General features: G+C 38.3%; 1 protein-coding gene across 1 annotated transcript; it reads right to left on the bottom strand.

Moving 5' to 3' along the window:
- Nucleotides 1-5,185: 5,185 nt before the first annotated feature.
- MELLADRAFT_59469 (uncharacterized protein) lies at nucleotides 5,186-6,816 on the bottom strand (the record flags this gene model as incomplete). The annotated part of the gene is made up of 2 exons (XM_007404909.1): nucleotides 5,186-6,254; nucleotides 6,590-6,816. The coding sequence occupies 2 exons, from the start codon at nucleotides 6,814-6,816 to the stop codon at nucleotides 5,186-5,188; spliced, it is 1,296 nt and encodes a 431-aa protein (XP_007404971.1).
- Between the last annotated feature and the right edge of the window lie 6,734 nt (nucleotides 6,817-13,550).

The raw sequence follows: 13,550 nt of genomic DNA, 5'->3' as shown, positions 1-13,550 counted from the left end.
ACATGTACTACATAGATCTGATTGGATGTGATTGAGAATGATTGAAAAAAAGAGGGTAGTGAATCGGTTAAACAAGCTTGAATCCAAAACCCAATTAAAAGAGAGAGATTGCGGATTGAATAGGAGATAGAAATCAAATAAAGGGCATTCTTAAAGAAAAGGGTCAAGAAGAATGAAAGAAAAGCTTACTGAGTGAGTCTAGAAAAGAAAAGAAAAGAAAAGAAAAGAGATCGGATGGATCGACAAGAATAGATACATACATACCAGATGAGCTTGTACGTAAAGGCTGTGTAATTGAAACTTGACTATTTAAACTCGATTGGATTGGGATTCCACTTCGATTTCTTGTTGACCATTTTGAGTGTAAATCCAAAAAGAAAATGGAAAGAATCTTAACTCGATCATCAACACCTTCACTTCATCATCAAAATCAAAATCAAAATCAAAATCAAAATCAACTTGAATTACTTTTACAAGAACCTTTAACTGCTCATTCACCTTCACCTTCACCTTTATCTTCTCCTCATTTCGATTTCAATCGAATCATTCATTCTCAACAATCTTCTAAAGTTAACTCAAGAGCTCCTTCTCCTGTTTCTAGAATTCATTCTTCTAACTCTCTTCATCATCATCATCACCATCATCATCATCATTTAATCAATCGAACTTCTGCTACTTCTACTCCTTTAGGTTCTCCTAAATCTGGCTCTTCTCTAGGTGTCACTTTACCGTAAGTTTATATCGTTTTCATCTTTTCCAAACAAATATACTCATCTTTTCTCTCTTTATTTTCGATTTTCAGTCTAGTTACTAATCCAAATACAAACACTAGACCCAACACACCACATTATTTTCAATCACTCCATTATCAAAATCATCAGAATGGAACCATTGAAGAATTAGAAAGACTTAGAAGAGATCATCAAATCGAAATCGAAAGATTAAAAGAAGAATCTCAATCATTGAAGGATGAAAAGGCTTATTTGATTGCCAAGAATTTAAGATTAGAACGTGAATTGAAATCTATCACTCATTCGGTTCATAAACCTCCACAATCTCATTCTCATCATTCGATTCAACCTTTGACTCAAATCGATCAACCTGTACGTGATTTGTTGAGATTTCTTAAATCCGTTTTCGGACAGTGACTAATGTTTGGATTCTTTGGTTTGGTAGATTTTGAGAAGACCAAGTTTTAATCGATCTAAATCAAATCCAAATGTATTAGATCGAATGTCTAATCTAAGTCTTTCAACCCATCAAATCCATCATTTACATCAATTACATCGAAACGCAAGTAACGTGACGACTCCAGCCACCACTGCACCACCTTCACCTAAATCCAATTCGAAATCCCATGAAGATTGTCAAGATTATGTGACGTTAAATTCGATTCAAAGACCACATCATTCAAGAGATTCATCATTCAATATGATCCCGATCATTAATCATTCTAGATCAAGTTCTCCTAATTTAAAAAGTATTTTGAAAAAACCTTCAATGAATAATTTGGTTCATCATCAACATGGATTAGCTAGATTGGCTGGAATCGATCAGATTGGGTCTCATCATTCCATTAGTCATCATCAAAGACGTCAGAGTGAAACGTTTGGGATCTGAACGATTGAAAAGATCTTATCAATCAAATCTTATGTTTCTCATAAGACTCCATTCAAAATAACCAAAAAAACAATCACATCATAGATTTCTCTTTTTTTTTTCTTCTTTTTTTTTTCTGGTTCACAATACCTTGTTATTTTTAAGAATTATCATCATTATAGATTTCTTTACTTCTTTTGTTTTCTCTCGTCTCCTTTCTCTCGTCTTGGTTATGTCTCATCTTGGTTATCTGATCATCTTGGTTCTCTTCTCATCTTGGTTCTCTTCTCATCTTGGTTATCTCTCATCATAGATCTCTCATCCCGGTCATCCTGTTCTTCTGTTCTTTTTTTCTTTTTTTCTTCCTGATTCTGATCATCAACCAAATCCATCTTTCTTTTCTCTCTTAAAATGGCTTTCTGTTTTGTTGTAAATTGTATATATATGTATATAGATAACGAGATATATGGTGTGTTTTTTATATATATTCAAACATCAGTTATATGAATCTAGTGTTTTGTGAAATCGGTTTCTTTGTATTTTTTCTCTTCTTTTGTAATATGTTTTGAATTGAAATCAATGAAATATATTACATGAGACCCATAAAAAAAACACACACACATAAAGGAAACATGATTGAAATGATGTAGATACTAAATTCTTAAAAAAAAGTGATAATTTCAATGGGTTAGTTTTAAGGTCTTTAAAGAAGTTGATCTGCTGGTGTATGTATTTGATCAACATTTTTGGACGGCTCTGTGAAGGTTGACACTTGGATAGAAAATAAACACTAGGTTAAAAATCAAAAGCATTAAGGAAGGTCTATGGATGAATAAGCAGGATTATATAAGAAAGATTGAAGCTGTGCAGGTGATCAGATTGTGATTAGATAAGCAAACTGTTGATGTAATTGTTACTTAGTCTTCAAGATGTTTCAAAGAAATTGAGAAGTAAATTAATGGAAAACACAGATCTTGTTGTATGGTTGTACTGAAGTAGCTCAATATACAAGGATAGGTTTTCTGAGTAAAAAGAAGATTGGATAAGTAAGATTGTCTATATTAGTACATCAGATTAAGAATCTATGTGTTTCTGATCATTTGATATATTTCAAACAGATTGAGAACACAAGATGGATGGAAAGTCTAAAGAGATTTGTCAAGTTTACTGATCACACTGAATTATTTTTTTCAAGACTTGGGTTTGAAAAGTTGTAAAAAAAGTCATGTTGAGTTAGCAAAAGGAAAGATATGATGAGAAATAGTATGATACCAATGAACTAGTCACAGGACATTATCTATGTTTTAAAAATACATCATCATTGACCCTTTGATCAGAATTGGATACAGGGTTCTTGATGATTTCTGGTCTGATGTGATGGTACAGGAAAGAGTTGGTTGTTCTTATAAGTGATGATTTTCCAAGCATACATTCAACTTGTGTTATGTAGTTGAGTCAAGTTTTTTTTTTGCTTTTGATTGGTAGTTTTCTCGAGTTGTATCAAAGCCAGAATCTCTGATATCTCAATTGTAGTTTGCGGAAAGTTGAGTTCTGTTGGTATAACAATAAAATTTAAGAAAAAGCTTTGAACGATTTTTAAGATTGTTAAAATCATGGCAATATTCATGCTTTATGATTTTGAATGTGTTATAGAGAGTGATGAACATGATTGTAGGTTCTCAATTTCTTGAAGTTGTGCAAAGTTCAAGTCTAGTCTTAGGCCCCGTTTGGTTGCGATTGATTTTGGTGTCCTACAGTAAAAGTGTACCACAGGAAATGAGCAAATAATGCAGGAAAATTTCCAACTCACAATTTAATTGCAGTACAAAAATAAACAGTGGTTTTTAGGAATCATTGTTTGGCAACTCACAACCAAAGCCAAATTACAATTCTCATTATTGATTCTTCATCAATTGGGTTCATCAAATCTCTTGTTTACTCAGTCGATTTATCTATCTTGGCTTTCATTAAAACAGGTCATTAGATCATTGAAAGTTTCATGTAATTCCATTTTATTTCTACTTTATCATTCTTGAATCGAGCTCAATCCAAAAGATGATATTTGTCATGACACACAATGTTGTCATGTTTCTCATCAATCTCGTTATCCTCATCTTTCTCATTATTCTCATTAGTCGCATCATTCAAATTTCACTTCCATTGGTTGTTGACTTAAAAAGAGTGATGATATCAACAGATGATGATTTTGATAACTTGAAATTAACAAACGATGATCTGAAGACACGGTGATATTGTTGAAGCGATGATATCAAAAAGTGATGCTTTTGATGATTGACCAGGTGGAGTGATCAATGAAGTAATGAGATCGATGAGGCAATGATGCCTATAAAAGGATTTCCCGGATTGTAATCACAAGTATGGGAAGAGGTCAAAATTGGACAAGTCCCCTTCTCACGTACGTAAATAATTGGAGGTAATCAGAAATAATCGCCAAAAAGGAGTTTGTAAGATTACCACATCATTGGGTGATTATTGTCCAAATAATGTGGTATGATAATCTCTCAATTTGGGCTACCAAACGCCCAAATTTAATTTGCAATTATTTTACTGCAATGGTCCAAATACCACAGTGAAATAATCGCGACCAAACGGGGCCTTAGATGAGTTAGTGGAGGTGCCCAAGACCTGATCCAGAGAGCTGTTTTTGGCAATCAGGGCTTGTGAGAATGGTGGATTACACAGCACTTCCAACATGGGTGCCTTGGCTTGAAAAATCTGAGGTATCATCAGAGGCAAATCCTTGGGCAGACCTTGTACAAGGTTTTATTCAAGATTAGTACTGAGAATCACCTTGGATCAAACCTTGGAAAGCTTCTGTCTAAGGTTTGGAATCCAAGAATATATACCTCAGATTGAAAAATCCAAGTTTGTAAATATCTTGGTGGTACATGAAACAAAGCAATATTTTCCTGTAGGAAGACCAATCACATTTCATGCAGTTTTTGAGCCAAAACACAGAAATAATGCCAACATAATACATCTTGGCTCATCAAATTTCTTGAATACAATAGCATGGAGATTCCATTATGGTTGGTTGAAAGCTCTCCTGATCAAATTCTTATGACAAACAACACCGCTAACATATTTACCTCGGATTACAAAATCCGAGATATTCTCGGATGCAAAACCTCGGACAGAAGCTTCCCGAGGTTTTGATCCGAGGTAATTCTCAGGGCAAAAAAATACCTCGGGCAAAAACCTCGGACAAGGTCTGTCCAAGGATTTGCCTCCGATGATGCCTCGGATTTCTCAACCCGAGGCATCTATGCTGGCAGTGCAAATGGTCTGGAGCCCATTTTACAGTGTTGATGATATTCCAAGTGTGAAGAATCTGATCATGACATCAGACACACTTGATGATTAGGGGGCCCATAATTGTTCATGTGGTCATTGTGCATCATTCACATCTTTAGATCAACTTTGAACATTTCTATGATGAATTGACAGTTTTGAGAAAAAGGTTGAGACAAGTGTACAAAAATAGTTCAACATATAAGTTTGTGATTTCATAACAAATTTCTTGGATGTAAACATATCTGCTTTTTCCAACACATGCATACATCAATCATGTCCATTTGAAACCTTCCCTCATGTAATATGGTTGCTCCTCAAAAAGTTGAAGTTCAATACCTTGGAGACTACAAAACTCTTTCAAGGGCGTAAGTGTAGAAGCCACAATAGGGTCAAGTGAATGACCCACCCATGCCATAGGCATCACTATCACCTTCAGCTTAGGGAAAACATTACTGATAATAAATTCACAAAATTCAGATAGTCGATGTTTACTATAAGAGTTACGAATCTCAAGGTGCTGAAGATTTGGACACTCTGTAAAGCACTGGTAATATTCGCACAAAGGATTGCGCCATAGGATCAAATGTGTTAAAGCTGGTAGACAAAAGTGATTGATGCTTGGGTCAAATTTTGGTATGCGATATCGTCGGTCGGGATCGGGGTCTTCGAGAAAATTGAGTTCCAGATGAGTTAGGTGGGGTGCCCAATTACTGATGAGCCGTGGTGTATTTGATGACCAAGTGTTGGGATAATGGTGAAGCACAAGATTAACCAATTGAGGAGGGCCCTCGTCCCAAGAGTTCTTCATAATATCAACTTCCATTAGGATCAGGTTTTTGAGGTTTTTGAGATTAGAAAGTGCAGTCTTCAAACTATTAGGACCTCCTCTTGATTCAACAAATTTGAGTTCGAGCGATTCAAGGAGTGGGAGATAAGTGAGAGGTTTACTAATAGTCTCTGCAATGACTGATCCTGAGTGGGTACCTCTGATCTTGAGATTTTTGAGGTGTTTGTGATGTTGAAGTCTTGAAAACAATGCGGTAAGATGGTGTCCCAATTGATATAACGAACCAGGATGACTCCCGTGACCTTTACATTTGAAATCAAGCGTGGTAAGGTTTTCACATTGAGGGAGTACTTTGACGAGTTCGTTGGAATAGACTTCGTGTGGTTCGTTGAGTACAATGTCATGTTGGACTCCAATGAGGCCTTGTTGATCAGGGAGGGCGAGTTTATCAAAACGGACGGATCGATAATCATTATAGCCTTTGATGTATCTGAATTTGTCTGAATCAGACAGGTGCAATGTGAAGTGGTCTTCTTCGATGTCTCTCGAATCCCTGGGTTTGTCGGTAAGAAGTGGCTGCTGGATATACACTTCTTTGACGAGAGATCCGTGTTTTGGTAAGATCTCTCGATCCCAGAAGGACAAAGGACGGGACATTGTGGGGAAGAAGTTGAGAGACTAGACCATAGCAGTAGCGAAGGATAAGAGAAGGACAGGATCAGTACAGGATCTTGTACCTTGAATACACTTCACGGCGAATCAAATATCCAACTCACCTGCCATAGGAGAGGCCGACAGATAGAATAAATCTTACGATTAACAATGGAAAAAGATTGAAAACTACTCAAGATCGGAGATTCTGGTTTGTATTTATATAGACATAAAGACCAGTTGTCTTCAGAGTTACATTTAGTCCACTCATCATCAGAGTCGTAGTCTGATATAAGAGTAATCGTTTGATCGATCTTCTGGCTGTAACTCTCGTGACACTTTCTAGAACTACCCCGGCGATTGGAAAAGTATGATATGATGTGGAGGATGATTTCCACTGGTAGACGATCAAATGCTGATTGGGGTGGAAGAAGTCGAGGTTTTTTTCTGCTTCTATTCTCCATTTTTGATTGATTGAAGTGGTTTGAGGTCAGATTGTTTGCAAAGGCAATGATGATGAGTTTGAAGAGGTAAGCTGGAAATTAAATCAGTCTGAGACTTCAAAGTTGTAAATTCAAACCGTTGGCTCAAAATTCGATAGCGTCTTTGAACTCAACAAAGCGAAAAGCTGGGGCTCATGGAGACTTCTGCCAATTCGGGTGCATCTCGGTAAAGGCTATATCCGCTCATGAAAGTGTAGCAGCAGGGATGCTGTCTGCTTATGCAAAGCCACCCTTGCATGTGGAAGTTGATGGTCTGGAGATGTTATGAGTCTGACTCATATTTGATAGAGGTGCTCAGTTATCTCATCGGTAACTTCAAGCCAAAACCTCATGGTACCAACCTCGGAAAAGCAGCAGCTATTGATCAACCCTTACAATTGATGCAGATGATGGCGGGAAAGGGTGCTGACTTTTGTCACCGTGTAATCTTCGATGTCATGAGACGTGGTCGGGTAAGTTTGATATGTCTTCTGCCACCCCGTCTCTCAAAACATAGAATGTGATATGGTGACTAGAGCCAAAAACAACCGTCATCCTCTCCATCAATTGTAAAGTTCATTGAGTACTGAGATTCAGAAATATCAAAAGCGAAAAAGATGACAGCATCAAAGAAGTAATCACAACACAATAGACCGAGTAAATGTTGTTCCAAACAATGAATCAAACCGATTTATCTTATCACTTGCTATAAGTTATTCCAGTTGAGTAAAAACAGAGAAAAATGACCTCAACACTCTTTCATACAGAGCACATAAAATAATTCCAATGACCTAGTATTGGCAAGATAAGATGATCATGATAAAAATGATTTCAAGAGATGAAGAATACTGTCTTTCCATAAAAGCTTGTCCAAAAAGCTTTCAAGAGTTGGAGTATTATATGTAAATCTAAGAGACAATCAAGCTGATCTTGAGCACCGCCAACATATTTACCTTGGAGGGGAAAAATGCATGTGTTCCCAAAGCCTCAGAATACTCGAAGGCTTGTGCAGTCAAAGTAGCTGCTACTGTAAGCTTAAGAGCATCCACAGTGGTGGGCTCCAAATTGGGGCTCCAAATCGAGCGAATTCAAATTTGGTGGGGCCCCAAATCAATCCGGATGCAGTCGTTCGGACTTCAAAAGTGTAGATTTATGGGTTTACAGAAACTTTGAGATTGGTACGCAGTGGGCTTACGTGTGTGAGGTATGGGATTGAACAAGTGCAGGAATTTGGAGCCCGGCTTTTTGTTGCCAAATATGTACATAGCCCAAAGCGCGAAATTTGAAGCCGGCTACAAAAAAATTTGGCGATGGGAACTGCCATTGCACCAAAAAATCGGGGCTCAGTCACCAAATTTGGCAATAGCCCCGATTTGGAGCCCACCACTGTGGATGCTCTAACTAAGCCCCTCACGAGCGCGTTCGCCGCGCCCTCGAACAGGGGCTTACATCGGACTCGCGGTTACTGGTGTGTGAGCTCCAAGAATTATGTCTTCTTATGTTGTTTTCTTCGCGTCTCCGCTTCACCTCACCGTAGAAAATGCAATACTTCGAGTATGTCCTTCTTCATGAAATGGTACACAACCTCATATGAGTTTCATGAGCAAAAGACAGACCTGCACAGCTTGAGCAATGTGTTAAAAGCACCAAAAATGGCCCTTTGGTCCTCTTGTAAATGGCCTAAGACCACCTAAAACACCACGTATGAAATTTCAAAGCACCAAATCCCTAATGTTACATCACAAATTCAGAACCCTTCTTTTCAGTTTACACCAATGTGTGTGATACCAGAATATGTACCATATCCTAAAGAAAGACATACCAGAAGCTTTGCATTTTCTATGGTGACGTGAAGCAGAGAAGTAAGAAAAACAACATAAGGGGACATATATCTTGGAGCTCACATGCCAGAAATTGCAAGTCCGATGTAAGCCCCTCTTCAAGGGCGCGGCGAACACGCTTGTGAGGGGCTTAGTTAAGCTTACTGCTACTGGGTAGCAGCTACTATCTACTACGTACCCCTTTATGACACGCAGGCATTGGAAGTGTCCTACCGTGAGACCTACATCAGTGTACAGCGTGCGCGAACTCTTAAACAACCATCCACAAACAGATGTAGTCTTCCCAAGCTTTTTGTTTGACCACTCACCAATGCTCCACCCTTTCAAACTGAAAATAAGAACATCACATTCCCTGTTACAAGCGGAAGCTTTGAACAATAACACTTGCTTCACTGCTATGTTATACACCATATGTGCATTCACTCAAATGTTTTTCACATTGCTAACCAAGTTCAGGAAGAACCTATATATTTGTTGAATAGCTTTCATGGTTCCAAAAGTCTCATTGGCAAGATTGAATCTGTTACCTTAAAACTAAATCAGAAATTGACTGGTAAAGAGAGAGATGTATCTCTGAGAAAGACAATAGACTGGCCTTGGATTTCTTCATGAATATGAACTGTCTTGTCTAAATTATCTCTAACATTATCATTAGTGTGAGTTTCAGCATGAGCTTTCCAACAAAATAATTGATCTGTAGTATTTTGACTGTTTGCTTCATGAAGCTGTTTATCTCTCTTAACGTGTGCAGTGTGGGGTTTGGGGCAATGGGCAGATGTTGTCTATCCATACAAGTGGCCCTCCGTGAGGGGATCTGACCGGGTGTGGAGGATTGGTGCGGTGATTGTGGAACAAATGTGCATTGGAAGGACGGTGAGGAGTCGGATGAGCGTTCTTGACAACAAAGATGGATGGGGATGTATCTGTTTTGGTTGGGGTGGTGTGAAGTTTGAGTACATACTGTTTCCAAAAGGGGGGGTGCTGCGGATTCATTTGGGTTGGGAGTAGCAGAATTGTAGTGGGTAGCCGTAGCCGCTACAAGATTGCACAACCCTTTGGTTACTCCCCAAAGCCTGAGACGGTACTCAACAGTCCATTTCAGTGAGTAATGTGTAAGTTGTAAGGAATATGAGGTGTCACAGATATTCCAGAGAGTGACAGCTCTTGCAGGGCTTCCGTGACAATGAGAGTGGTAGCACAGAGGAAAAATTTGCATCTCCTCTGTGTAGAATTCTACCACGTTCTCTCACCCCACAATATTTCCAATCTAGAACTTTTCTCTTGATATATCTCAACTCTCTAAGGCTTTAAGCTTTAAAAATTTTTGAGCCCACCCGCCTGCCCGGTGCTGAGAAGCCTGAGTCTACTAGATTTCTGGTCTTGCCTCTGAGGGGCGGAAATTCAAAGTTTCTAAGACTTAGACCTTGCTTTCCTCAAGGGCCCACCCCACACCACTATAGTAAATGTGTGAGCCTACTAGCTTCTGTTTGGCTAGTAGAGTCAATAAAAAAGAGACAGAAGTTTAAACAAACTTCTACTAGACTCAAGGGGGTTACAATCCACAAGTTGGAGTATTTAAGGACGTGAGCGTAGGAGCTTTACTTGTAATAAACAAGTAAAGACTCCAGTTAGATGACCTTTTAACAAAGGATTTCACGCCCAGGAATTTTGGGTAATTGTGCTTATTTGCAACAATTAAAATAGAGCCACTGACACACAGTTCTCAAGCCTAAATTGAGTCACTTCTTGTACAAAGAATGATCAATAAAGGAGGTGTTAAAGTCTGTCTTAACACCAGGAACTTTAAACTCTGACTAATAGAGGTTCCCCGTAGATTTAGAGTTTCTTATATCAGATAAATCCCTGATTTGACATAAGCCTTACTCAAGGACTACTTCCTTACACGTAATTCCACCAAATGGATATTACAAAGATAACTGATTATAGAGTCTAATCAGATAGAAACAAGGTTTGGATGCGCACACAATAAGGTCAACAAGACACAAGGTTGGAGATTCAAGGTTTGTAGAATCAAGCTTTCAAAGTTTGTAGATGTTTAGACAAAGTTTAAAAGTTCTATTAAGATGAAATGAGCAATCTGTAAAGTTTGTTGAATGTTAAAGTGATGATGTTCTTCTTCTCAATTTGGTTGGATTTCCAGGGTTTATATAGTCTAAACCTTGGAAATCTTTGGACTACAAGTGCGCACAAATTGTGGTTCTATGGTTAGGTTAATTACAGTAAGACAGTTACTATTGGATTATAAGTATATTTCACTTATTACATACATGCTACGGCTGTGATATATATGTAGCTTTGGTTTGCATCAAAGTTATGTATGTTCACACCCTTTGATGTAAGTTCTGCACATGTTACATATGCTAAATCATATGGAACTTGACTCTTGAAACTGAGCCTTGAGTTGTAATTGCTATTTTTAAGGTTTTTATTATCATATGTCACCCATTGGTACTCTGGTTTAGTACTCAGGGCTGAAAGAATGTATGTATATCACAACCAAAGTGATCAAACATCTACTGTGGTAGACCAAACTTCTGATAAACTTATGCTTATTATCTTCAAGCAGACACATAAGGTTCAAAAGAATCCTTTAACTTGTATCTTCTAAGTCCTTAAGCAACCCGAATCACACATTACAAACTGAAATGGAATCCGAGGTACCATTGGATTCCAAACCTTTCACAGAAGCTGTCTGAGGTTTTGATCTGAGGCAATTCTCAGTGCAAAAGATTACCTCAGACAAAAGCCTTGGACAAGGTCTGTCCAAGGATTTACCTCTGATGATGCCTTGGATTCCGCAACCCAAGGCATCTATTTTGGCAGTGGAGTAAGCCACACAAGGGTGCAACCTCAGTTTGTGGGCGCGCCCAGGCATGTTTTTTTGCATTTTTCTGCGCCTAGGCGCCACCTGGCGCGCCAGGGGTGTTGTTTCCAGAAAAACCTGCTGCAAGCTGAAATGCTGCTTTGCCAGCAAAGTTTATTCTACACTGCAGACTGCGTGGGCATGCCCACACCAGCTCAATTGCCAACTTACTTAAACTGTTCTAATTGTGCAGTAGATTGAGTTCAAAAACCCACAAAATACCAAAATGAAGCCACCTGGGCCAATTGTCACCACATCACCTCATATCCAGTTATTGGAATCCTTGGTTGTCATCAAGCAGCTTGTCCAATATTTTGTTGTGACAAAGAGAGGGTTGGGTTGCAATTGGGTCAAACACAAATTGTGGTAGCAAACAGTCAACTTGAAATTGAGGATGTGAAGATTATTTGTGATTTAAGTGTGATGTCGTAAAGAAAAAATTTGGGTTGCAGCCAAATGTTGTCTTTTTATATCCTAAACTGAGGACCGTAGTAATAAAGGTACTGGGTATTTTTATCAAAGGATAAGATGAATAGTTGTAGCTGGTTACAATGCATGACACTACAGAGGAAAAAAGCAAATATAAAGAAAATGGAACAAAGTGCACAGAGAGTTATCCAAAGCAAAAACAATAGCACAAAGTCAAACAAAGGATAGTACGTGAGCTACAGAGGCAATTGTGGGGTTGAATTGACCAACACAGCTGGCAAATAGACACAACACTTGCGTAATTTTTGTGTTACTTTGCAAGTATTTTCATTTCTCTCATCTTATGCCATGTAACATTTTTCCTTTTCTCTCATTGTGTGTCTAATAGAGTCTCATTTCATTTGGTTTGGAACATGTTTTGCCATTGCTTCTTTTCCTTTTGTAAATACTTTTGGTTAGTGTTTCATTTTGTTGTCAATGGAACACATCATTAGTTCAGCGTACTGTGACCTGGCAAACAGCAATATGTGGAGCAAATGAAACCACCGGCCTGCAAGCTGGACACAAAATTTGGAGCTCCCCTGATTTTCCACTACCCTGAAACCAGTTCAGAACCAGGCTTATAAGCCCAGTTTCAGCAGGGCACGTTCTACACATGTTTTTTCCCAAGCAAGCAAAACCGGTTCTTGACCAGGGGGCAGCCCTAGTTCAGGAACCGGTTTGATGGGTTTGTGGTGGTACACAAATATTGTTCTGGAAAATATAAAAATTTGATCATGCAACCAAACCAAACTTTCTTCTGCAGCTGTCCATTCTCCACATACCCCACCTAACCACCATGGATCAAGTGATCAAGGACAATACCCCCACCTCAAGCCAACCCAAGAAGATTGAGTCATCACACCATTGACTTTACAAATTCCCCCATCTGCGCTTCAGGCCTTTGTGTTGACTTTCAATTTGAACTCCGGATCACCAAACTTCTACACGCAACCCATTTCAGGTATCAAGAATTTTTTATCCACTTCAAATTGCACTTGCTCCAAAGTCTTAAATGTCTTCTCAAAGAAATTGAGATGTCTCATTCACCATGAATCAATCAATACATGGACACAAATCTTTCACTGCAATTTGATTGATATACAGAGGTCCTTTTAGTCTCATGATTTTCATCCATTTTCTCCAGGTTTTCAAGCACAAAAATCAATCAATGCAGGGATTCATTTCATAATTGTGTTGAGAATCTTTCTTAAGTCTCAATTTGTACTCTTTGTTAAGTTTCAGGATTCTCCAAGTCTCCCTTTGTACTTGTTGTTGGGTTTGAAGGGTTTCTTAAAAGCAATCAAGATGTGTCATCAATTTGATTCCCTCTGGTTTCTTACCTATATTGTTGTCTGTTTGATGAAAAAACCACCCTGTTTGATTTCTTTTGTTGCTTTGAAATTGATCACCAGCTCATGGTCTTTGAGTTTGTTTCTAACAAGCGAGCAAATTTGGTACTTGTTTCCACAGAAGTTTGATAAAAAAACCTCACTATGTGAATGGATTTTTTGGTATGCATC

Source organism: Melampsora larici-populina, assembly GCF_000204055.1.
Source record: "Melampsora larici-populina 98AG31 unplaced genomic scaffold MELLAscaffold_3, whole genome shotgun sequence".
NCBI lineage: Eukaryota > Fungi > Basidiomycota > Pucciniomycetes > Pucciniales > Melampsoraceae > Melampsora > Melampsora laricis-populina.
The sequence above is the reverse complement of the archived record's forward strand: the minus strand, read 5'-3'. Positions and strand labels throughout refer to the sequence as shown.